Below are 27,272 nucleotides of genomic sequence, written 5' to 3'. Positions count from 1 at the left end.
TATGAATTAACTTAGATTGTTGTTAGAAATTTTAAAAGAGGTGAAATATAAAATATTTGAATTACACTTTTTTTCAAAGACTGCTTTGTACTCTACTGACACTTTTCCAATTTTTCTATATCTATTCATTTACATGCCACTGTTGGGCATGGGTAGGTTAATTATAGACCTGGCGTGACCGCTAGACCAAAACAAATTATTGTAATTTAGAAAATAAGTTAATTTATATATTCAGCAGGCGCAATTACAGCAAGTGGGTAACGTCGGTGGCGTGGCGACAGTCGGTAACGTCGTGGGCAATGTGGTTAGTAGCGTGGGAAGCGTCGGTAGCGTCGGCAGCGTCGGCAGCGTGGGCAGCGTTGGCAGTGTTGGCAGCGTCGGCTCTGCAGATACTGCGTTGAAGCAGCAACCATCACCTACTCCTAGGCTATCTCCACAGGTGTGTGTTGACTAATTTTTAGCTAGCATTTATTTTACTTGGGATCAGAATGGCAGGGTCGGTAACTTTGTCTGTCTTGGGTTACCATGGTGACTGCTATCTCAGCCGCTAAAAGTTGGGATTTACGCACCCAAAGTTGTAATGGCTCGTTTACTTCGTTTTATAATATTATAAAGCAAACAGTAATGTTCACGTTAAAGCGTTCCGGTTCGGAAGGGTAAGGATGCTGGTGAAATTACAGGCCCATGGACTTGTCAACGTATGTCTCAGGGTGACGGGCGCAGTGGCAGTGCCCCTAGGATGTTTGCGATTTAAAGCTCTGAGTGGTACTGCAAATATTATGGACAGGCGTGTCGCTTACCACCAGGCGCTCCACTTGTTCCTCCCGTCATTTGGTATTATAAAAACAGGCCTATCCAGTGTAAATACTGAGTCGTTCAATGACCGTAGTTCGTTGCCGAAATCGACCGAATCGATTAGGTGTAGTCACTGTCAAGTGGCTCGGTTGCCTTCGTGAAGCGACAGTCGACCAAATAAGTTATGATGCGGGTGCGAGGGAATAACTATTTACCTGATCAGTTTGTTAAACGTTTCGAGCAATTTGATGTGTCTTTGCGTAAACTTTTATTTATAATGTAGTTATTTCGGCGAAGGCAGCAGTTTACTGGATGTAAACGACGCGTCGACTGCGCCGCCTTGTTAGTCGAATTCGCTTGTCGAATAATCAACCCTGTATAAACACATGCACGGTGCTACCGCCGCATGAATCGTAGCACGCATGAATCGTAGCAGCTGGATGCAGAAAGTCAAGAACGAGATAGTACTCCTGCGCATTAACACCTCACGCAGGCGTAATGTGGACTATCAAGAAGCGCAAAATTACATATCTCGGTCACGTGCTTCGACACTATAAGTACCGACAGCCTCAACTTATAATGATGGGAAAGGTTGAAGGCAAGAGACGCGCTGGAAGACGTAGAAAGTCATGGTAAGTCAACGTAAGGAAATAGATCGGAGTCACGAGCGCAGAATAACGTTTTGTTTGGCCTTGGACACGGATAAATTTGCCTTATTGACGGACAACCTCTAGTAGTGGAGAGGCACTTTAAAAAGAAGAAATTTTGACGACCCCCAGTAGTTGTTTTTTTGTTGTCGGTTTTCATGGTGTCGCCATTTCTGAGGTCCCGGGTTCAGTCCCTGACCGGGTCAGTGTAGAAACTAACTTTTCTATATTGTCTCGGGTCTGTGTGTTTGTGGTACCGTCGTTGTTTCCGATTTCCATAACACAAGTGCTTTAGCTACTCACTTTGGAAACAGATGTGTAACAGTATGTGATGTTGTCTAATATAATATTGTCAATTATTTGGTCAAGTGTGAGTTGTCCATAAAAATGACTACACTAAAAAAAATTCTTTTAAAAGAACTATAAACACTATTTTCACACCCCATATTAAGCAAATTATCGTTCAACCCGCAGGTACACGATATTCATTCAACGCAGGCGTCGACGAACCAGCTGCTAACGCAACAGTTGACCAATCCGCCGCAGCCGCTTAACCCGCAGAAAATGCAGTCCGCAATCATTCATATACAGCACCCTCTTATGTCCAGTGCTGGAACTTCACAGGTTAATTTATTGATATAATCTTTGTATGTAAAGGCTTACGCAGTTGGGCACAGGACTCACCGTTATCCGGAATTCTAAAGAACTAATTTAATCTGTAGACCATAGGAACATTAATATTAAATGTTATATCGGAGTCTAACAGCCTGCCTTTACTGGCGTTGTGGTCATCGAGTATATAACCAGAAATAGAGACGAAATAAGGGCCGTCCATCACTGGCAACTCATCAGGCAAATGAGCCTTATGTCACTTATCAACCCTCGTTTGCGCTGAAATCACAAATTAGAAAGCTGAAATAGTACAACACCAACAACTGACCTGTGTGTACGTCTCCGTATATTTGAAACATATTCATTGTAATAAAGATAATATTTCTAAGGCTGTTCCATTCGGTACAAAACAAATGGAATCTCATTTTATCGGTAATTAAATATTAAATATGTAATTTTTCAATTTTCGTCCATTATAGCAAAGATCAAGTTAAACTGGTCGATTTGAAGTGAAACAATTGATGACACCCGTCAATTGTTTCGAATTCGGGCTGGCCAATCGGAGCGCAGTTGTCACCATAATGATTAGGCAGAATAGTTTTCAAACCAATTAAATGACATTTCGTCTCTATTTCTGGTTACTCGATGGATGTTCTTGTTGTATCCTTTTGAGTTGTAGACACTTCACCTTGTCTTCTTATATTGAAATGATTTATTTTATTATACACAAGCCAAGGAGTATATTGTCCCGACGATGTCTGATTCTCTCCATACCTACATACATGCACGTCTACATACATGCGCACACACAAAGATTCGTGAACAAGCGGTGATTAAATATGTCGTTCTCTAGTGATTTTGCAGTACTTTTTTTAAAGTAATTAATTCTGAACTACGTATTCGAGTTTCACGGAATTTGTTATTTGACATTATAATTTTCTTCCCCATGAGGTAAAATGACAAATTAATTTTAATACTTCAGATTGAATAATAATGATAACATAACAAAAATACCGTACAAATGAAATACCGTCGCACCTATTTAAAAATTCAAAAATGATCTTTTCTGCGACAGTTAAAAGGGCACATTGACATTAAAAAAAAAGAAATTGTTATGTATACTGCCGTCAGTAAGCAACAAGTATAATATCATTGACTGCCATGATCCGTAAAAAAAGCCAATCTGTCACTAGTTTAATTTTCGTAAGTCGATAAGATAATATGAAGTTACCGCAAGAGAAAAGTAGATATTTTTTTATTTAACTTCTTTAGACATTATTTTCTCGGTTTTGAGTTTTTGTCACAAGCGCCCTTTCAACTAACGGCGGCAGTTTTAGGTCATAGGGTTTGATAAGAGAGAAATAAATACCCGAAAAAATAATAATAAGTTTAAATAGGAAATGAAACTATTTTTCTGGATTTAAATCGCGTATATTTGTTTTTTCAAACAAACCGACGTTTCGGGCCCGTTACAGGTCCCATGGTCACGGTTGACTGAGGTGGTACAGTCTTCAACCAGTTATGTCTAATATTGATGCAAACCACCTTATTTTTTCACTATAGTTACAATAGTTATTAATGAAATACCTTATTTTTAAGAAACGTCGTTTTGTTTGAAAAAACAAATATACGTGATTTAAATCCGGAAAAATAGTTTCATTTCCTATGTGTAACAATCGCGAAAACCTAAGAACTCGAGAATAAGTTAATTTTTTTTTTTAATTTAAATTTTAATTACATTTAATAATTCGAAATTTTCGGTTGTTTTTATTGAAATCATGTACATGGAAATATCATAACATTGCACTCACGTATTTTACGAATCAATTAAAACTCGACCTTAATTGTGTATATGTCAGGTTAAAATTGGAAGTGATATTTTCCAGGATTAAAGAGTTTTTTGATAATTGCCAGTATTCGTAAAGTTAGATTGATTTTAAAGCTAGAAATTAAGAAAATTGTTCTCTCTTTGTGTCTCAGGTACAAAATATCCAGTATACAAACACATCGACGACTCAGCAGAAAGCTACCATTACTAAACCGAGGACAACGAATCCGGCAATCAGTGCACTTGTTACCAGTCTTATGAATTCTGCTCAACAGTTTCAACAAGGTAATGGAAATCATTAATTTTATACATTGATCGTGATATCTTCGAAACGTATTTTGCCGAGTTTCCATTTACGTGTCTCGCCAGGTCGGGTTAACGGGCCATAGATCAATAATTAGGCTCTTTTACAACGCACCGCAGCTGTAGCGGCTTGCGACCGTTGAATAGCACCATCTCTATTATTGCCGGCCCTATAGCGACCGCTGTGGCGTCACGTGTACAAGTTGTAAAAATAATTTAGTTATTGTCTGACCCTGTATACATAAATTGATAAAATTATTATGCCCGAACATTAATAATTATAAAATTTGAATTTAATAATTAAAATGAAATCGAATAAAAATACAAAATTGGAGGCTAACAACGCAGATTTTGAGCCTTTCTATATCGCGGATCTTTAAAGAACCAAACCTTTTTAATGGCAACATACAGATCCGTACTTCGTGGTGGGACGTAGGTGGGGTACATATGGGTTGGTAATAATGATGACTTTGATCAACTTGTAATATTTTATTTTTATTGAATATCATGATGTTATTACTACCCTGATATTTATGTATTTTTTGTGAAAATAATCCACTGGTTTGTTACTATTATTGATTCAAAGATTTAGCAAACACAAAGAAAAAGTAGTAGCAGTAGACCTCCATGTGAAAGAATTCGTTCAGGGAAGTATCGCCACCTCATTTATTTCAGCTACCAAGCTGTATATATATCATGATTTGATCGATATGCCAATAAGTACGTATTGTTTCTTTTACAGCGGCACAAAACCAGAACGCAGCAAAAGCAGTAGTGAGTACAGCGAGCCAGAGTCAGAACGCGACGATATTGAATCTTCTGAACAGTGCGCCTGCGGCCATGACACACGCGTCGTCGACTGCAGATGCTACTATGGACGCGCACAAGTTATTAGGGCGAACCGTGTCGATAGCTGGCGCACGACTTATTACTACCACTGCTACGCACACTATACCCACGTATACGCATCAGGTAATAGAAATATAGTCGGCATTGGAATTCGAGATCAAAAATGTAAACAAGGCGTCGCCATTACAAAAAAAATATTAAGAAGTGTGCGAATATGAAAAGATAAAAAATGCATGATTAGTTTATATTGTGCTTACTTACACCGAAATAAACTAGAAAATGCTCATATTTTTGTGACTTATGATAGATTACAAAAGCTATGATAAGCAGGCATATCTAGCCCGCTTATTATCACTTTTGTTAATGCCATACGAGGATTTTCTTTGTTCAGCTAATTCTTTATGCACCGTCAGCAATGCATCTCAGAACCTTTCAAATATTCCCTATTCTATTTGGTCGTCCTCCACGTTTAGTTAACATAATAGTGATAGAGAAAACCATGTTTTTTTTACAATTTTGTTAATCAGTGAAACTGTTTACAATTCAGGTGATGACAGGCTACACGCGCGATACGAATGAGTCGACGAACGTATCGAGCAGCGAGAGTGCTCTACTGGAGAGGTTAATGGGTCCTGACAGTAATACGACCAGCAATCAGCAGCAGCAGCAGCAGCAGCCGCAGCAGCAGCAGCAACCTCAGCAGGCACAGCCCGTTTGCCATTTACAGGTAATAATTTAGCATAGTACAGATGACGTCAGCAAAAATTCAATGTAATTAAAATTACAAAATAAAACTAAACAATTCCCTATACACCACAACCAATTTACAAAACATCCTTTTTGAGTTGGTTCAACCGGAAACAGTTAATAAATCCCATTGCCGACCAAGGGACTCTTCTGGAAGTATGAAGCCGTAGTTCACGAGTATGGCCTATTGTTATTCGGAACCTTCACAAGTCTTTAAAGGATAATTATTAATACAAAGTTTGAACACTTAAAAAAAATCGTTCGATCTGGCCGGATTCGAACCGACGTCTCCTAGCAAACCGTACCAGACGGTAAGCCACGGAACGAACCAGCGGACCTCACGAATTTTTCTATGTGCTTGTTGTCGGATCTTTGTATTTGGTTTTTCAACGACTTTTTTTAGCCTTTAAAGGATTTTAAGACCTTGCTTACCTCACTCGGGATTGTTCGCTAAGGTTACCTATACGGTGCGTCTTACGGACTGAGATTACTCTTATTATACGCTCCTGAACACATAATTCGCGCCGCCTTGCATTTTCAGTATTAATGCCCAAGCTTAAACAAGGTTTGATGGATCAAAAACTGTTATGCAATTTTGAAGCTTGGATACTAAAAGTCAGTTCCATTATCCTTGTGGAAAATTTCAATTTGTAAAATCGTGGAATACTTTTTCTTCAATGACGACAATATTTTGTATCCTAGATTTTTAAGAATAAAAGTGCAAGATGGCCTGAATTATGTGTCCAAGAGTGTAATAGAATGATAGTCGCTAATAAGGTTTGATAAATTTGATTTTTCAACTAATAATATAATATATCGTAGGTATAAAATTAGTGCACTGCCCGATGGTTGATTGTGAACTAAAAATAAACGGCAAATGATGTTTAGTAGTAGACTAAGGGCGCCTTTAAATTGCAGCGCACGGATCACGACAGTAGCGCTGCTACGGTGCCCTAAATATTGTACGAAAATTCGTAGAGCGTCTAACTTGAAGGCACCCGAAATTGAGTATAAATCTAAAAGCTTTTTTTATTTTAGTAAATTTCAATTTAGCGTCTGCCACGGTTTGCTCGAAGATGTTGGTTCGAATCCAGCCGGATCGAAGGATTTTTTTCTTAGTGTTCGATCTTTGTATTAATAATTATTTTAATTTAGCGTCTTACAAAGACCATTAACTGTTTTTCACTTACAAATCAACCTTTTGTCTTCAGGGTCTCAGTCTTACATCCTTGCAAGGTCTCCAAGGTATCCAAGGACTGCAAAACGTTCAAGTGCAGATACCAGGGCTGTCAGCGCCCATATCGTTATCGTTGAACGTGTCTGGGGCACCTAGTGGACTGCTCGTTTCTGTGCCTCCGACGACATCCGTGGTGCTCACGAATCAACCTTCGGTGCTCTCTTTGCCTATTGGTAAGTTGGTTTTAGAGTTTGATATGATTTGAGTACGGCTCTTCTATTATAGTGTGTGTGATTTATATTTTGCTTTGCGTTTTTTTTTGTCCATGTATAACATGTTTCTCGTACAAAATTGGAAAAAATGGGAGTTAATTCTAATGGTTTTATGTTTGTAACGTATTTACACTATTATCTAATACAGAGCTTTAGGTTTCAGTTAATGCTTTAAAAAATTCTTATTAAGTGTCAAAAATTTTGTATACCATATTTATTTGATCGAATATATTATCAAATTGAAATGCACGGTTGTACTGGTCAGTCGTGTAGCAACTTTCACGTTTGAGTGTCTGTCAGTAGACATAGGTGTACCAGAATCTGATGGCACTTAGACAATTTTAAATTTATAGTTGCCAACATCAGTATAATAGGAAAAAATGTACTAGATACTTCATATATCTTAATTGTCCAGAATTGATCTCACCTCGTGCATGTTTTAAGATCTGTATGAATATGTGTGTGAGAAAGGTAAGCAATTTCTGACACATTTTAAAATTAAACAAGAATGTATCAATTACATTGTGGGTGATACATTTATTTACGTTTGCAGTTTGAAGTAACTCGCATTTATGCGATTTATCTTTTTTTTACCACTCTGTAGTCTACACACTGTAGTCTTGCCGATTAGTACCTGCATAAGTACATTGGTACCACATACATTGATTTGGCATCATTAATATTTCAAAGATCAAGTTTATTTACTCCTACTAATCGGCAAGATTTGAGACCCGCTTCTAAATCGTGAAATGTGACGTAAATGCACCTAATTCATCGCTGATTTTGCGATATGAACATTATTGCAATGTTTTTTGCTTGAGATTGGAGGGGATTCTCAGTAATTTTGCTACAAAATCGTTATTTTAAAGTGAAAAAAGTTTAGCAGACAGCTATTTGACACAAGTAATATTTTGAATTGACATGTGAGAAGTTAACATTGCCAGGTGAAAGTTGTTCGATTTTTCTAATATTTAGTGCCATGAGATTGTGGTACACCTGTTGTAGCGGGAGCTAATGGTTTAATTCTAATGTGTGAGTAAATGTCGTGTGCGATGTGTTCGTCCTGGTGATTAACAAAGTGTGTGTGAAACAGCGCAGTTGATGTCGGGCGGCGTGAAGGGCGCGGTGCGCGGTGGCGCCGTGCAGGTAGTGCGGGGCGCGGGGGGCGCGAGACCGCGTGCGCCCCCACCCCGCGCCGCGTCGCGCCCTAACTTGCCCCCGCACGCGCCTCACCCACCCGCGCCGCACATAGCCGGGCTACAGCCTCCTAGCACGGGTAAGTTATCTCACTTCCTGTAGGGAAAATGCCTATCCAAACTTAGCCTCCGACCGGGAAAAACGACGTCAGCGAAGAGTACGCTAGCGATTGATTGATTGGGAACATGATGAGTGATCGCCAAAATAGACTTTGATCAGTTAAGTTTGGCGCAAGACTGTTAACTACTTACATTAATTATTTTCCAATTGTAATAAAATTATTATTATTTTACAATTTTACTAATGACGATGTACAATTTTTTATATATTTAATAGTTTAGTTTATAATAATTATATTTACATTTTCACTTAATTTTTTTTTAAATATTTTGTATGCAAATAATAATTCAATACTATAGTGTCAATAAAAGAAAAATAAAGAAAACTACATTAATAATAACAAGAAAAAAAACAAAACAAATAATATTCAAGAACCCCGAATACTTAATATAATTTAAGGGCGGAGATCCTTCTCCAATAAAAACAAACAACTAAGTTCTTAAATTGAAAATTATCCCGCGCGGGGTTCGTCTTAAGTTTGGTTAGTACTTTGTATCTCTTCATTATGACGCTGCAATAAGAGTTAATTTCATGTGTCCCTTCTTTCCAGGAACAACCCAGTTCATTACTCAAACGCAAGCGCAAGCGCTGAACGCTCACCAGGTGCGACGGAAGTCGAACACGGACAGTTCATAGTAATTACTCAATACGAGCACCCCACTGCCGAGTTAGTGTAATGTATACATACTTGTGTAGTAGTTAAAATTTATTATATAGTGCGGGGATGGCCGCTCGGGCGCCTAGTGCAATATGCGGTCTGAACTGCTGCTGCTGAGTTTATACGATTACTGTTGCCGTCGTCTTCTCCTGGTAAGTTATACTTAATTTTAATCTTAATCGTATATTTAAGACCGCACGTATATTGCAGTTTCTTATGCATGTAATTTAAGAGTATGTACACACGATTGAATACGCACACGAACACATTGATTAATCGCTTTTAATGAAAAAGATTTGGATAATTTGATAATAAAACGGCCTCCGTGGTCGAGTGGCTTGCACACCGGTTTCGATGGTGTCGCCATTTCTGAGGACCCGGGTTCGATCTCCGGCCATGTCAGTACAGAAACCTAACTTTTCTGTATTGTTTCTGGTCTGGGTGATTGTGGTACCATCGGTGTTTCAGATTTCCATAACACAAGTGCTTTAGCTACTTACTTTGGGATCAGAGCAACGTAGGTGTTGTTGTCTGATATTTATACATATTATTTATAAAAACAAACATTGTTCGATTTAATTTATTAACTTATTTGTTCCATCGTGTGCACAAGTTCTTAAATAACCTGAAATTGTATTCACTGCCGATTATACCTTAATAGTTTTCGTATCAACACAGCGGCATTCGTTGAAGGCGGAGACGTAACTCATATCGTAGAAGAATACAGTTTTTCTCACACATTTTAAGTGTAATTTAAGAAATATCAATCTTACGACTGTCTCGCGCCGAACACGAGGCCCATGGACCCCACGATACATGTAGTGATGAGTTTTTTTTTAATTCAGATTGTCTGAAGCGACCGCAAGTTAACACGTATTATCTTATGCCTTCGAAAAATAAGATCCTCAAATACTTCTTGCTATCTTACCATACATATATAATAGATATTGTTCCTCTAGGTTTTTCTGTATGTGTCAATGAAAACGTAATTGATACCATTGTAATTATTTCGGTATCAGATGATCCTTCATTCTGATATCGTACGTGACAATTCAAACTAGAAATCTTGCTGTCAAAGTAGCTTTACCTTATTTCTTCGTTATTTTTTGAAAAGAAAAGGTCAAGAAATATGACACTGTTTGCGACTCTACATCAAAGATATAGAGGTAGTGTTAGCTCTGCATTCACTTAAACGTGTTATTTATATTGGGAATTTCAATAACGATAAAATTTAAGCTTTATTCAATTAAAATAAATATAAAAAACTTAAATTTACTGTCGAAAGACTTGGTTTCGTCAATAGATACTAAAACATAAAAACTGATTTACAAGAGATTTCGTCAAAAATTCTAACCTAAAAAAATACCCTCCCTATATCGGTGCATTGCTCAAAAGTTCCCATTATACTGGCAGCATTACCTCACTGTGTGGTAAAAGGACGCCTGTTGAACTAACCATGACCTAGAGTTATTGTAGCCCTTATCTCTTAGTCACCGACCCTTCTCTTTAAATAAGTTAGGGGTTTTCAAGGATCTCACAAAATTTTGACAAGTTGAAGTGGTTCTTATTGTATATAAAATACAATTGAAACCAGATCTGGTTAAGCTGAACTACATAACAACTCCAAAACCCTTGCAAGGGCGTGTTTGATACTTTCTTGGCCGGTTTTTAGTAGTTTCGGTGAATTACAGCGAGAGGTAATTAATTTATCTATACTTGACATGAGTTTAGTGAACATCCTCTGTAGTATCATCGTGCAGACAGATGACATAAGTTATCTTGCGATCGCCGCTCACACGCTTCTATAATATTTACCATAGTACATAATATTTTTATGTTAATCCTACATTACTGCAGTTTCGTTCTGAATATATAAACAACGAATCAAATCAATAGATTTACCTAGCAATTATATGTATAGTATTTATTTTATTTTAATTATGCCAATGAATTTCATATTTTAATCATGTATTCACACATATTTTGATTCTCTATCATATAAAATATACTCTGAATCATGTGCATATTCCAGTCACAAATATAATGTAATGATATATTCAAATTTTAACATTGCTGCAAATGATATAGTGACATGACATAAATTTTGACGAAATTGGATACGTTTTAATCTAATAAGGTAGTGAAATGAAAAACCAATACGTACTTTTATCTGTAATGAAGATTTTATATTTCGTTGATTTGTTATGTTGTGATTGTAAATAGTCGTGTTGGAGTTAAAACTCTTAAAATAATAGTGTTTCTAATAAATTAAGAAACAAATCAATCACCCACCTTTAAAGGGACTAAATTAGAATGATTGGTACTTAACATTTGATTAATAAATAAATTGCAGACTCTCTGTACTTTAAAAACAATAGATTTTTCTCTAATCAGTATTAACGTAATGATTATTCGCGTCATGAAATTAATCTAGCCTTATGGAATTGCTGTTTTAGTGCAATGTTTTGGTGTTACAGGAATGTTGAGTGTATGTAAATATGTACAGGCTTTAATTGGATACAGCTTAGAAATTGGAAAACACGAATATGATTTATAGCTAAAAATGCATTGCTATACCCCATTGCACTCGTTAATTTGAACCGTTTTTAGGAAATGACATAATGGGCTATGTATATAGTGATTTCGATTTTCAAACCAGGAACTTCTACAAATTACACGGACTTCTGATTAAAAACATATTTTTTGACATTCCACACAGTGGTCGCAAAAATGACGATTTGAAGATTAGTATGTGTAAAGTCAATGACTTAAAAACTTCTTATTATACATTTTTACTACATTTATATTTTCATACTTCGAGTAGAAGGGTACTTAGCATTTTATTTTTAGCGATTGTCAGCTAGTAATCCTCTTCGACTGTTATAATTTTCTTTTTCTTAACAGCAATTTCACCTTTTTTAATTTAGCTCAAATTCACCCTAACTTGCCTAAAATCTGTTGTCCAATCCGGTATGGGAATAAGATATATTATTATTTTCTAAGCGATAAAATGTACATAATATCAAAAGTGAACAATTGGCAAATAAACGAAACAATGCATTTAGTAGATAGTTTTATCAATCCATAATATTGAGTGGAACGTCGAAATTGTTGCGCGTTTTCCTAAACCTAATTTTAGCTTAAGACAGTTTGAATTTTTAAATACTAAATTTACCGTGACATGAAGGTCGTGGTTTTTACAATCATTTTGTTGATGGGTTTTTCAAGCGTTCTGAGTAGGTGCTTTGACAGATTCTTTGAAATGAGTACTGCGCCATTTCAATACTTACAGTTCCATTATTTTACAATAGTTAAATTTGTGCTAAGCTGGTACTGCAAAAGAACCACACAATCAAAAAAGTGTCAATGGTACCCTTCGAAGAGTGTCAACGTAACTACTAAAATTAAGCCTATTTGTCACCATCGCTACCTCCCACGTAAGTTGTTGTAGGTAAGCCACAAACTAACGTTTCTTACTTTTTAAGTTAAATATATCCATATTTTGATACAATAAAATAAACAAAGCACTAAGTGTTTTCCTTATTTTTAAACGTGGAACGTTGTGTATAACATACATACATAAAAAAAGGTTATATTTAAGTTAAGCAGGAAAAAAAAGCTACTTTATGCCTTACAACAACTTATGTGTGTGGTATTGTGAACAGATAGCAATAATATTTTTATACATAGAGTCAAGAGTATATATTTACGCAAGAACATCGACTTTCTTAGGGATTTTTGTTGTCACGTGATATATGCATAATATTGTATTCGGCTGTACATTAATGTGTAGAAAGTAATAAGAGATTTGTATGGATAATTGTTGTGTATAGTTTTTCATTTAGTCGTTGATGTGTTAGGCGTAATTTACACCTTAATAATGCTCCTCAATCTATATTTTTGTGCTTCATATTATAGTCTGATTTATTTTTGTAAAATAGGTATAGTACAGAATGGAGTTCGTAGAAATGACTGTGCTGTATGTATAGAATTTTCTAGATATAGAGTCTTATATTACCTATGGTGTCTTCAATGATGTAACATGTAGGTGGTGCAGCTTGAGACGGGACGGTAATGATAGTTGCCTTAACCGTTGTAGTTACAGGAAAATAGACGGTTCCATAACTACGGACATATTTCAAACCACAATGAAACATTTTGTAAAAATAGTAATTAAACGGTGTTGTATGAAAGTGCACCAAAAATTCACCAATTTTCCAAAATCACAACATAGCACATTTAATGTAAAAAAATATTATTTTCCATTAGCTCAAAATGTTTGCTGTCTTTCGCTGACATCTATACGAAACATTGTTTTTCGTTTTCTTACAAGAGTACTAAGTCAGAAGTTCAGATGGTCCCTTTGAATCTATTAAAATGTATAGAACGCATTAGAAAGAAAATGTGACTATTTAATTTGATTTTACTGATTTTTTTAACGTTTTTTCTAAATTAATGAAAGTAGTTGGAAGAAACTCCATAATTAAGGGGTGTTATTTTAATATTATGTAATAACGTTTTAATGTTACTACAATGGTTTAAGTAGCTGCGCTTACTATCCTGTCATAGGCTTCCGCCTAGTGTCACTAATGTGTATGCCTAATAAGTAGTGTAAGTTGCGCCTAATCTTTGTAAATTGTTTTACTTGTCCTACGCACGCACCATTTGTTTTGTTAAATAATTCGCAGATAGCTTCATGGAATACTATATTTTGCGTAATTATTATACGTAGAATACCCAACGGTTCTGTATTTAGGTCGTAATGCAGTTATCTATATGTGTTCCAGGCATTCTGTGACATGCCGGTCTCAGTAATTGTTCTCCATTTTGTCTTTTGGCCGGGCATAGACCGTGAAAATAGCTTGGTGTTAAGTTGTCATTAGATAAGCACTTCAGTGGGCCGATGGGGCGTAGGTAGACGAGTCGTCGTGCGTATTGTTGATCTCATTTGTTTACGGACGTGTAGCTCAATATGTATAATTTTTTGTAAATTATAGTTAGAACTTTAAACCGTGTAAAATGTCTATTTTAAGAGATAATTAAGATGTATATATTTTGTAATGGAATTTTTATACATAACCCAATTTACTAAGTCGATGGTTGTATGAATTTTTCAGTGTCAACTGCTTCATGTACGATAGTGTAGTGTAAATAGTAACTTAAATGAAATGTGATATGCATTTTGACGTTTATTACATATAGGTGTATCATAAAATTTATATGATTACGTTGACATGAATTCCTGTATAAATTGATTGATATTGTAAAAATTAACGAGTACGTTGTTCAGAGATTGACGTTTCGAACATAAATAAATAACTTTTACACAATTCGTGTACACTTTTATTTCAGACACCATTTATTGTACGGACAATTAATTTGCAATAATCAATCACAGTAGGACAGAATTTTTAGGTTCATAATAATATAAAACTACAGCTTGATTTGGTTAAAAAAGTATGCCTTTTTATTATTCTTTCAAATAGTCTTCATCTAAATTTTATAAGAACATTGGACACAATCGAAGCTTTTTTACCGATAAATAAGTATAAATAATTTTATATTCACATAAATCGTCTTATTTATACATACATTACATTTAATATCAGTCCTCTCAAAAGGTCCATTCTCTCCCTGCAAATTAAAATTTATTATTTACACAGCGATAGGGATTCGCGTCTACCGTACATACATACATCAACAATTAACAATTAATAGAGACTATTTACAAAATATATTTTCACAAGCACTCATCACAAACATTCTTCACCGTTCACACACACCGATTTACATTCACACGATTTGGCATATGGATGGCGGCACATCACTAGCAGATATCGTCCCAGGCGAGCCACCAGGGCGCGCGGCAGTCTTCGCGCTTCCGCCGCCGGCGCTCGGCGCGATCGGACCGCTTCTTGACGAAGCGCACGTTGTACGGGTCCTCGGCTAGCTCGGGGTAGCGCGCCACGTCATGGATGTACTCGCCTTCGTAGCCCGCCGCAGAGCCTGCCTTTTGGATTTCGTCCAGTTCTGCAGCAGACCAGTCGAGCGAGCCGCCGAGCCCTCCGCGAAGCGCCTCGCGCTCTCTGTGCCACGCCTTTCGTACGGCTGCCGCACGGGCGTGATGCAGCAGCCTCTGTCGTTCACGCTCTGCGCTCGTTCCGTACCGCAAATTCACAATAGTAGTTTCACCATGTATTTTCACATCCGCGTAAGAGCGTCCTCCTTCAGCTACTTCATGGAATGTCACGTTCAGTTTACCCTGCATCCGTTTCAGCTGCTGTTTGTCATCAACGGCGCGCCATGTGTCTTCTTTTACGAAATAGAACACGTCCTGTTGATCGCCGTGTACCACGAACGAAAATGGCAGTAAGTGTGATCGGTTGAAAACAGATGTGTACACGTCTCGGTAGATTGCGTTGGCAGATGGAACGGCTGTGACTACGGCGCGACCACGCGAGTTACGTGATACGAGGATGCCTCTTCCGAAAGGTGGTTCTGAGTCAGATCCAATGCGTTTAGGAGCTAAGTTCAAAGCATCAGTCTTGAGAGCAGACATGGCTGTTATCGACAAGCTTTTGAAGTCCGCAATACGTTTGTTGGACATGTGTGATAGGAATCCCGACTCTATGCTGACGCTGGGCAGCAACGACATGGCAGAGGGTAGGCCAGGGTTGCTGTTGTCTGGTGCGGTTCCCCATACGGGACGGCCGCGGGGGATACTTGGCAGTACAGAGCCTCCAGGTAGTTCGTCTGGGTATAGTTGTGGCGCCAGGCTTTTGGTGTCATATCCCAGGAGTTTCAACCACGACATGTGATCTGAAATTTTCGGGGAAACGTTAAACTCGGCAAGTAAAAAGAAATGATCATTCTCATCTATGTTTGTACGTTTATTTTACTTATAATATCAATAATTACCAGTTGGCTTTTTGTTCTGTGGCTGCACGTTAATAGGATCGTTGCCATTAAATCGGTATAGGTGCAGTTGCGTCGGGTTGTGTATTCTTTCAATTAGATTCTCCCATAGTGGTGACATCCATTGTCCAATCAGAGGGTCGTACACTTTTCCATTGGCCATATGTACAAGTGATGTCACTTGATCGAGAAGTCCTCCGCAAAAGTCCACAGGCAGATACAAGTAAGGGTTGGAGTCGTAGACAATGTGACCGTATGGTGATCTCATTATTTCTCTGATACCTTCTCCATACTGATTGAATACCATTACTGGAGTACCACATTGATCGGTAGCAATATAATATTTATGACGGGCCACCTGAAAAAGAGACAGTTTGGATTATTTACTTCGAAGTGAGATTCACATTAATCTAGCCGCGGTTTTAAATATTTCTTTCAAATTGTTGGTTTTCAAAACTTAGTTATATTTATGTTATACTGGAATGTTTCGTATTTTAGTGCTTTTGAAATGTAATACTAAATAACTAAGTTAAAAAAAATTTTAGCACATATGAAATTACCTGTGTGTAAATGAGATATCCTCTGTCATCATAAACCAGTGTCATGAATCTGTTTTCACGGGGTGAGTAGATATGACTGACTTCGTGTGGTCTATCTTTGTTGGTGTAGAAGAATTGTGTTACATTTCCGAAATTATCCTTTCTTGTGGAGAGCCTAAACATAAAAATATTCAAATTAGCATGATAACTTAGTTTGTAAAAATTAATGGATGTTGAATAGGTAGCAGCTACGCTATAAGGAGTGAGCACGTAAAACGAACCTGTCTAAATGATCATAGTAATAGCGGACATCAAATCTTCCACGTTTCGTAGCCCTGGTCAACAAACCCTTGGAGTTGTACTGGAACCTCTCTTCTCTTGCATTTTGAGATACAAGACCTCTACTGTCGTATCTATATTGTCCTTCTCCGAATTTAATGATGCGGTCCATATCATTGTACTCCATGGGAATTGTATTGCCTCTGTAAGTCAACGACAACATGTTTCCATTGTCGTCGTATCTGAAGCCCCATGGTTCCTGCGCCTCAACCCCGGTCAACTGTCCATCACAATCCCAGGTGTAATTCTTCACATTAGTGTAACTATTGACACCAACATTTCTTGTATGGGTTCGTGTTTGAGATATTCTCCCATGCCTGTCGTAAGAAAACTCCATTCTGAAAACTTCCATCCTATGTATGTTGACAGTGACTTCCTTTTCTAAAAACTGTTCGTTCAGGACACGAGAGAACATAGCGATGCCATCGTATACGGATGTTTCGTTCCATTTTTGTTTGGATACAGTGAATTGTCCAAGAACTTCGGGTGCTCCAGTTTTGATGTTATACACGATATGATGTGGAATGAGCGTCTGCCCACCTATACGTCCTTGAACAGACGTTATTCTATAGTTGTTGTCATACTCGTAGATTATCTTTGCATTGCTTAGACCTGTTTTTGCGCCATAGTCCAGTCTCTCTTCAGTTAGTAAACCACCAACGTAAGTTGACTCCCATCTGTAGTCGACATCACGATCTACGTGCAATATTTCTGATGGAAGGCCGCTATTTTCGGCATAATGGATCTGTGTTTGTCCATCGCCGTGAACAACTTCTGAAACTTTGTTAGTCGTGAAATACCGGTAAACAACTCTAGCACCATCACCAGGGAATACAGTTTGCAAAAGTTCTCCGGTATGAGAATAATGCTGCAAGTACTTCTTAGTAGAACCTGGTGGTGTGTATGTGACCCTTAAGAACCCAATAGAAGGTTGTACACTGAATGAGTGATTAGTTGCAGAAGGCAAGACAACATGGGTCAAACCGCCATCTTCATCATACGTATATTTGAAACTTCTCTGGCTTGCTAACGTGATTTTTGACACAAGATTGCCTTCATTGTAGTAAATATATTTGGTTCCGTCTTGTGGGCTGGTAATCTCTGAGAGCATTCCGTGTGGGTCGTAGCTGTAGGTCTCCTCGCTTTCACCCCACTTCCATCCGTTTATCCTATAGAACCTGTCGTATGAGATATTTATGGGAACACCAGCTCCATGAGGAGAGAATGATAGCGGTAAGCCAGCAACATCATAAGAAATGGTGAAAAGTGGATTACGGTCCGTATTGAAGAATGTTTCTCGACTTTTGAATTGATCGAACTCGATAATTAGAACTCTCGAATCATTGACCCAAATTTCTCGGTTCAAAGTTTGCTGAGGATTTCTTACGTCGCCAACCAAAGTGTATAGAGAGTACATATTATTAACGAGACCATCTCCGAATGATGTAGTTTGATGTGACCACATATGGAGCATTTCAGCTTCAATGGGTAGCGCAGCTTCTAGTAATGGGTGTTTGGCAGCAGCTATGCTTTCGAACTTTCCACCCCACGGAGTATCCAAAAGCAACGTGTTATTGGAGTAAATTCGTCCTTCAGTTATCTGTTTCCCGTTATTAATTGTGATCTGTTTGAATGATTGGCCATGTAACACATATTCGCATTTCTTAGCCACTCCAACAGGGATAGTACTTGATGGATTTGAAACAGTCACTGCTAAGCCGTAATTTTTTGCGAGCCCAGATGATATGTGAACCTGTTCTCCAGATGGCATAATAATCTTGGTTACTCGACCAAATTCGTCGTACGTGTAGATGACGGTATCTCCAGCCTGAAAAAAGAAAAAGTAATATCAATACACTGTCTTCTACTTGTAGCATAGAGTCATTATAATTATTAAAAATACATACCCCTGAACGACTGTTGAGCAATCCAGAATTAGCATCATAATCCATTTCAATTTCTGAGGCGCCCTTCTTAGATATTTTGGTCAGGAACCCGATGCCAGATATCTTGAGTTCAAGTTTGTGGTCTTGCGTGTTTTCAATCGAGCTTACTACATTGCTGTAATCTCGAAGTAATTGTATCTTGTTTCCAGAAGCATCGGTTACAGTAGACAGCTTGCCAAAACTAGTGTTCTTTGAATAGAGGAAGGAATATCTTGTCTTTCCAGATGTCAAATCTTTGGTGGTGATATGTTGTCCGTATCGGTTGAATACATAAATTTCTGTTGTTGGTGGGTACGGTATTCTGAATTCTCCATTTTCGTCATGTGTAGGTAGATAGTGCTTCAAAGCAAGAATATGCAGGGAACCTGTGAAGTATAGTAAATAATTGTAGTTCATTGTACACACGCCAGCACACCAAGCTACACATTGACGTATCTTGTTCCGTTGCACTGGAGGCGATTTTCGAGCAAAAATGTGTAGTCTGGTGTGCCGTTGTCCGTACCTCTAATCATGTGTCATATAAATTGAATATGGTTTTTGGTTTTTACCTTGGTCTACAACATTTAGAACACCATCCGGAGTGACAGCAAGAGCCGATATAGTCTGGAATTTAGCGTTCGAAGATAGCAAGGTCTCTGTACTTGTTGGTGGCTCATCACCTGCCGCGACGCTAAGTCGGCAAGGGCAGCCTGCACCTTCTTCACGAGTATTGACTGGTATCGCAGTAGCAGAACTTGAGGAGTTACATTCACAGCTTAGTTCTTTTAAATTCTCCTGCAACTTTCCAGCGAAGTGCATAATCTTTCCAGAAGGATCTATAGTTTTAATGGTATTTTGTTTCTTTGAATCCGCTTCAGCTACGTAAAGAATACCACTGGGGGCAAACCCAATCGCTTGTATGGTTCCTAAGCTAGAGTCTTCTCTGAAGTCTGAATTAGTTCTGTTTGTTACTTTACTGATTGGCTTGCCGTCAGTCCCAACGCGACAGTGAGATGGTTGACCGGCTACAACCTTGATCTTCATATCTACTGTCAACTTGAGGATTATTCTGTCATCAATAAAGTAAAGAGATCCGTCGAGTGGAGACAAAGCTACTCCAGTAGGCCATTGTAATTGAGCCTCATAAGGAGGTATAGCACCACGACAAGGAACTGGCGACCAGTGGTTGTGATGGCCATGATGTCCAACTAATGTATGTATGACACCATTTGGATCAACCGCTCTAATGTTGGTGCCGTCAGCAATATACATTGTCTTATCAGCAGCGATAGCAAGACCTGAAATAAAAAAAAAAGTTTTTTATCACGTAAGTATGTTCAGTTCTTTCTTTCACAAGTTTAATATAAAGACAAATGGGTACCTTTTGGATGAGCAAGCTTAGCTTTAATAGCCAGTCCCTCATCTCCGCAGTTATTTTCATCACCAGGCACACAGCGATCACCATTACCGACGACAGGTTCAGAGTTTAACGACGGATCTCTAACTTTTTCCAATGCCAAGACCCTTTTAACTTGATGCTTTTCAGAGTCGGATATGTATAAGTGTCCGTCAGCTGGTGATATGCAGATATAGTATTGGTAAGCGACTTGCGTGGTTCTGTTAAAACAACAACAGGTAATTTATGAATTATTGTAATCAATTTGGAATTTGAGAGTATTGTTATTTTATCTTAAAGGAAAGTATTGTTTTGGGATGGTTTTTAGATGAAGCCTAAGAGAGTAACCTTTATGTTATAATAAGTTAAAAGGTAATGGTAGAAGTGTTTTAAATCTAGCTTTATTAATACTTACTCTAATTTAAGAACTGTGGTAACGATCCCTTCAGGAGTGATACGACGTACGAAGTTGAAGTCTCCCACATATAGGGATCCATCAGGTCCAGAGGTTAGAGCGGTTGGAGTTAACAGACGAGCGTCAGCTGCTTTGCCGTTGCAATGATCCGGACACTCAAGGGAGCGTTGGAGTCCAGTTCCCATTACCACCTGAATATTCCATATTGAAATTTGTTAGTTAGTTTCCATTTAATATTCGAATTTCATTGACGTGACGAAGTTTGAGCGAGTTTTGGGTTCGTGTAGTTAAGTAACCACCAATAGTTTCAGAGAATACTAAATATTATTTATTATTAAAATGGGATTAATCCTCACATGAAATTCATATAGGGTATACAGTATACATGGTACGGTTGAGACATATGATTTGATGAAATCAATGTAATAATCTTGGATACTGGCACCTTAGACTTCTGTAATATGGATGACAGCAACAATTAATCCTTACCTGTACAGTTCTAGGGTACTGCTTCAAATGCAACAGAGCTCCGTCTCCCTTTTGCAAAATGCCTTCGTGGAAGTTATAATGATGGTGTATATCAAGACCCCAGCCGCCAATATCAGAAATATCTACGTCAAAACCTGCCAGTGTAGCTGTCTGTGTCTCCCAAACGATAGATGAACAGGACGAATATTCGTAACCGATTGAAATCTTCGCTTGAGCTTGGCCGTATACCTAAAATATTTATTGATTATTTAATGCCGATTACTGTAATTAAGCATGTCGAAGTAGTTTGAAAATGGAAGTTTGGGTTTTTAACCGATTTCAAAAAAAGGAGAAGGTTCTCAATTCGTCTGTTTTTTTTAAGTCTCCACTTCGCTATTTGTGAACCAATTTAGATTAATATTTTTTTGTTGGAAAGAAGGTACCTCAGATGTGGTCCCATTTAAATTTAAAGGAAATAATCCACCTCTAAGGGTGGCAAGCCAGGGGATGAATGACTATTGAGGTCGGTTTTTTTAAACGGAGGTTAGGTTATTAGATATTAGTATGCTGATAAATTGAGGTGCTCCAAAATTATAAAATTGCTGTTTGAGAAAAACTACTCAATATCAAGACCAGTAATTAAGAAACGTATCGATCGAGTTCAGTTAAAAGGTATCCCGCATGCACGATGAACATGCTTTACCTTATAACCCTTAACTAAACGTAACCTTCAACGGTCTTGTTATTGTAGTGGTTGGCTGGTAATTGGGGTCGTAAATGACATTTTCACCTCACTAGCTAGCGTTTTTTCCTCCCTAGCGTGGATAAGATTTTTGAAATTCGAACTTGACGATGGACTGTGGTATACCCTTAGGCTCAACTCACACTAGCGCAGAGTCGAAGCGTCGCGACGCGTCATGTTTTTCGCCTATAGCATATTCATCTATATTTTCCAATTATTAAGGTACAAATTTGTGTTTTGCAAATATGGAATCGAGCGGCGACGCGCGTCGCCGCGCGTCACTTGGGAGCCGTGACGCGTCTGACGCCGACCAAACTGTGATCCCAGCGCACTAATGCTAGTGTCGTCGCGCCTCGACGCGCGTCGCCTGGCGGTGGAGTTGAAAAACAGGACGCGACGCGACGCTTCGACTCTGCGCCAGTGTGAGTTGAGCCTTAGAGGATGGAAAAAAATACCTACCTAACTTTTTCTTTCGATGAAAAAAAAACATAATGACACATTCAACTATTTAGCGACTTGTCGTACATTATTTGTGTAATATAAATACGTTGGTATATATTTTATTATTATTATTGTTCAAATTAAATTACTAGAACGATAACTAATTTTGTTTAAAACTGATTATGTTGTTGTTATAGTTCAACAGTTTTTCTATCATCTACCATTTTCGTCGCTATAATGAGGTGAGAAGTTGTTTGTTTCACTCGGCAGCAAAGTTGTTTTGCGTTTCGTGCCTTGAAACCCTCGCTACGCTCAAAATTCTATACAAGCACTCGTGTCAAACAACAACTTTGCGGCCTTGCATAACACATAACTCTTTATATGATTAAGGGTTAATCTGGTTTTTGCAGTGTCTTTCGATGAACGGTATGTTAATTGATATAGAATAATAAATAATAGTAATAAAATTTCACCTTTTGCTTATAAACGTTCCTCTTATTCCAAGCAAATACGTGTGTCAAGTCAGGATCCGCTTCATAACTATGTGTATGTAGAGAGCCCTCGATCTCAACTCGTACATGAACCCTGGCTAAGGCAGCCGGTACGACTCGACGCGTCAGTTGAATGTGGACACAGGAGAGGTACCCGGCAGCTTGTGAAGAACGGTAGGTCAGTTTGACTGATGAACCTGGGATGCCGATGGATTCACTTACGATCTGAAAAGTGTAAAGAAGACGGTATAAACACCTTTTTTATGACTTTGTATTAATGTACTAGGTACTCTGATGTTTCATTCTTTCTGTGTCTATGTAATTATTTTTTTAACTATCCTATTAATTATTCCACTCCACTCCATTTTAACTTTACTTAAGTTAAATTGACTCAATTAAATAGCAACTTCCGCGTGTTTTGTTTTAAGTTATTGTTATCGCAATGAAATCATGATGACGAGAAACTTCTATGGTTTAATTGCAGGATAGGTTCTACAGTTTAATTGTGCGAGTTAAAGTTCTATGGTTTAATTTGTGCAGGATAAAATTTACACCACGTTCTAAGTTATACAAGTGGAGTACGCTATGACGTACGAACCAGACTTACTTACTTAGTAATCGTAGCAAACATTACCAAGATGAAGGTTATTTTATTATTTATATTTTTAGTGATGGGCCGAATCGAGATTTCAACGAATACGAGTAGTCGGCCGAATATTCGTTACAATGATTACCGAACCGAATATTCGGCGGAATAATTCGGTAGGTATTGCCGCGCTTTGTCCTGATTTATAAATTAAAAAGTGGGTGCATGTTGAGCGCGCGACTCTTCTGCCCGCTTACCCCACCCCCGCATCCCTGCGGTTTTTTATTGCATCTAGACATGAGGAAAAGCGTTACATTTCTATCACTTTGATAAATCTAGCTTTTATTTAATGCGTTGAATATTTCTTGAATATGTCTAACTTTTAAATCGTGTCAACAACTGCGCAATTCTTTTTATGTTAAATAACTATACATACTGTTACTTAATTTGTGATTAAAATATATGTATTTTAAGAACTTGAGTCTCATTAAAATAAATAAACGAATTAAGGTTATATGTATCATTTTTGTTCAATCTCTTACTTTGTCTTGATAGACGTGCAAAGAGGAATCTATAAATAAAATATGTTCATATCTATCTATGTATGTATTATTAGTTAATATCGTAATAATAACTAATAAGTCAGGTAGGTATGTAATGTACCTAAACGATTTAATTTTCCGCAAAAGTATGTTCGGCAGAAATTTTTTTATCAAATAATCGGCCGAATACGAAAGTTCGGCTTTTGTGCCGAACATACCGAATACCAAATATAAAATGAATATTCCGCCCACCTCTGGTTATTTTGCCATAAGTAAATATCATGACAACAAGTACCTGAGCTTCAGGATAAACGACGGTAGTGGTGGTAGCAGATGAAGCAGCAGGTGCAGCTAGTGGTGGTACAGCTACCACTTCAGGTCGGAGACGCTCGTGGTCGTGGGCAGCGCAAGGTGGGGATTCCACTTCCCACCATTGGGGCATCGGTGACCAATCCAGACGTTGTGGTGCTCTGTGGGAAGGGATTGATTCTTTCAGTTATCTCATTAGATTACTCTTAGAGTTATCTTTAATGAAATATATGCAAAAATTGTTAATATTTAATCGTGTCGATACAGCTGAACGAATATGGATGAAATTGGCGTGAATAGCTAGATTGCTCCGTATAAATAAACCTACTGAAATAAACCTGACTGATTGGATTATTCATTCCGGAAAAAAATGCAATTCAATTACACCACGTGTCAATCGTAATTGAAGTGAAAATCGAATGCAGTCATATTATGCAATTTCCCCGTGGTAAAAGTTATTAGTATTGATATCTGTAGGTACAGTACTGTAGAATCATCCCGTTCAAAATCTTGCAGACTTTTGGATTTTTGCCAAAATCACTAATATGTACAGTGAGGATGGTAATTAAGGTAAATCTCACACTACCGCGATCAGCTCAAGTGTTTCGTCTACACAGGAATTTGTATATTCTTTACAATAATGACCTTATGTCTCCCGAGTACCTGAAACAGCGTTTTAGCTTTCTTAGGTCCCGGTATAAGCCCTGTCGCTCTCTCGTTAAGTTCCAGTTATCTTTTCCATCCTTCAATTCCGGTTTCTATTCTCACTTCTTCATACGTCACGTCAGACTTTGGAATGCACTTCCTATTATTATTCACGAAAGTAAATCGCTAGTTATTTTGAAAACGAGAGTTAAGTAGCATTATTTATCCACTATTCCATCCATATCTTAGGTACTATATTATGAAATATGTATTTATGTAAGTATTTATGTAGTTTATAACATTTAGTATTTTGATATTGTTTTTGTATTACATATATTTCGTTTTGTTATGCATATATGCCCGTTATTTTAGGTATTGTGGCCCGTATTTAGGTCTGCAGGAAAAAAATCTTTTAGAGTTAAGTAGAACCTTTTTGTTTAGGGTTTCCTTTCATTAATGTGATTTGTGTGTTTGTCCTGTGCAATAAACGAATAAACACAACCCATATTTATAATAAATGCACTCCTAATATTGGGTACAATTTTATAACCTAATGCGCTTTAGGAAAATATTACTTTCATGATAAACAACTTAATTAGAGATTACGACGTTGATTGATTTATGCGATGAAAGGTACGATATAAAGGCTTTAACGGTAAATGTTTTCTATGGATACAGCACCAACGTCGTCAACGGTAGATCGGTACATAATATTTAAAAAAAAGATGCAAGTAATACCATGTCGGTTTATTTCTTTTTTGTTTACGACTGTGGCCGAAACCGCAAGTCGATTACAAAAGATTGAAATTCAAATAACGTTCGCCTTCCGTATCATTTTTTCATAAATTCACTGAGCGTACGCGTGATCCAGTGCCGGCCCTTCTCCTCAATAAATAACTTACAACTGTATTTAATATACTTAGCATGACATACAAGTCGAAAAGAGAAAATTTCTAACTTGGTGCTTTTTATTGACGTTAGCGACATAATCCTACCTGTTTATGTAGATAACTCTCTGTTATTGTTAAATGCAATTATCCTAGAAGTATATGCTTACTTTTGTACCTGCCATATATGTATGTAATAACTGCCTCCGTGGCCGAATGGTTAAATGATCCTGGTCTGCCACGTAGACGTCCCAGGTTTGATTTCCGGGTCGGGAGAAATATTTGAATGGCCTACATTTATTTCTCTCGTGAGTTTGGATGTAACTTGTGGTTGTCTATGTGTGTGTCCATGGCACTTGCGACACAGGGTTTCTTTAGTGCGGGGCTAAGAGTGTGTGCGTTATTTATTTATTTATAAATACATTTTTTTATATGAGCTGCAAAGTTATTGAATTTAGTAGTACATAGTTTTTTACTATGATATAAATTTTTTTTTGTAAAAATATTCCACTACTTTGTTATTAACAAACAAGCACATAGAGAAATTCGTAAGACTAGCTGGCTCAATCTGTAGCCCAGCTGATAACAGTGGTAGCCACGTTGAGGCCAAAGACACTGGTTGAGTTCAGTAGAAAGGAAGGATTTATTTGTGTTTGTTCGACATTTGTCTCAAGAATATATACACAGAATTTTAAATTTACAATTTTAAACCTGTGAACAACGATAACGATGTAAATTTCGATTTTCAATTAAAAACTTTGTACAATTTGTATAAATGTAATTCAGAATGGTAGATATGCTAACCTGGGTGTAGGCACTTTGACGCTCTCATCCGTTAATTCCATTTGTACTGGCGGTAGGACGACGATCTGATTCCATGGCACGAAGACGGTCTTCCGTAAAGGTTTGAACGGCGATCTTTGGAACTGCAGCGTCACTGCACCACCTCCATTCACCAACACGTCGAACCTTGTTAAATAAGTGTAAAGGTTAGTTTTTCTGTTTTATATTCCGAAATCAATAAAGATCAAAGGAATGTTCTAGAATGTGTCTATTTTCTTTGCCTATGTTTATGGCAACTCATAATTGTGTTACGTAGAACTTTAAAATTTAAATAAAATTAAATTTCGCGATTGATACACATTTGATTTGATACACACACTGAAACTATTTTTTCGCAACTAAATTGCGTATATTTGTTTTTTCCCATGTCCCATGATCACGGCCAATTCACACTGGGGCCTTACTCCCGAAGACGAAATCCGTAGTTACGGCCCTTTCCCACTATGGATGACTTTTCATAGTGGAAAAACGGCCGTAACTATCTATCGTATGTCGAAGTTTCTCAAAAATACAGCCCCGTTCTTCCTTAGTTCTAGCTCCGATTCAAACTCAAGTCTGTAAGTAAGTCATCCATACTGGGAAAA

General features: G+C 37.6%; 2 protein-coding genes across 5 annotated transcripts in view; one reads left to right on the top strand and one right to left on the bottom strand.

Moving 5' to 3' along the window:
• Positions 1 to 9,469, top strand: part of LOC113235338 (transcription factor SPT20 homolog) — an 18,244-nt gene extending 8,775 nt beyond the window's left edge. Inside the window, exons 9-16 of the mRNA XM_026471013.1 lie at positions 239 to 439; positions 1,917 to 2,066; positions 4,035 to 4,167; positions 4,928 to 5,157; positions 5,582 to 5,761; positions 6,993 to 7,191; positions 8,324 to 8,506; positions 9,098 to 9,469. Of these exons, the coding sequence (XP_026326798.1) occupies positions 239 to 439; positions 1,917 to 2,066; positions 4,035 to 4,167; positions 4,928 to 5,157; positions 5,582 to 5,761; positions 6,993 to 7,191; positions 8,324 to 8,506; positions 9,098 to 9,183 (1,362 nt within the window). The 3' untranslated portion in view covers positions 9,184 to 9,469. The remainder of the gene's footprint in view (positions 1 to 238; positions 440 to 1,916; positions 2,067 to 4,034; positions 4,168 to 4,927; positions 5,158 to 5,581; positions 5,762 to 6,992; positions 7,192 to 8,323; positions 8,507 to 9,097) is intronic.
• A 5,127-nt stretch (positions 9,470 to 14,596) lies between these two features.
• The window catches only part of LOC113235485 (teneurin-a), a 70,810-nt gene continuing 58,134 nt past the window's right edge, over positions 14,597 to 27,272 (bottom strand). For 3 of the 4 annotated variants that reach the window (XM_026471187.1, XM_026471189.1, XM_026471188.1), the window contains 12 exons: positions 26,650 to 26,814; positions 24,300 to 24,474; positions 22,859 to 23,101; positions 21,224 to 21,451; positions 20,735 to 20,925; positions 20,305 to 20,540; positions 19,493 to 20,221; positions 18,906 to 19,309; positions 16,941 to 18,826; positions 16,681 to 16,834; positions 16,124 to 16,478; positions 14,597 to 16,024 (listed from right to left, as the gene is read on the bottom strand). In XM_026471187.1, the coding sequence (XP_026326972.1) occupies positions 15,033 to 16,024; positions 16,124 to 16,478; positions 16,681 to 16,834; positions 16,941 to 18,826; positions 18,906 to 19,309; positions 19,493 to 20,221; positions 20,305 to 20,540; positions 20,735 to 20,925; positions 21,224 to 21,451; positions 22,859 to 23,101; positions 24,300 to 24,474; positions 26,650 to 26,814 (5,758 nt within the window). In that variant the 3' untranslated portion in view covers positions 14,597 to 15,032. The remainder of the gene's footprint in view (positions 16,025 to 16,123; positions 16,479 to 16,680; positions 16,835 to 16,940; positions 18,827 to 18,905; positions 19,310 to 19,492; positions 20,222 to 20,304; positions 20,541 to 20,734; positions 20,926 to 21,223; positions 21,452 to 22,858; positions 23,102 to 24,299; positions 24,475 to 26,649; positions 26,815 to 27,272) is intronic. The other variant, XM_026471190.1, reaches the window with a different exon arrangement.

The sequence above is a fragment of the Hyposmocoma kahamanoa genome, unplaced genomic scaffold, assembly GCF_003589595.1.
Source record: "Hyposmocoma kahamanoa isolate Upper Pololo Valley unplaced genomic scaffold, ASM358959v1 87, whole genome shotgun sequence".
NCBI lineage: Eukaryota > Metazoa > Arthropoda > Insecta > Lepidoptera > Cosmopterigidae > Hyposmocoma > Hyposmocoma kahamanoa.
Note: the sequence above shows the minus strand (reverse complement) of the source record. Positions and strands in the feature narration are given on the sequence as shown.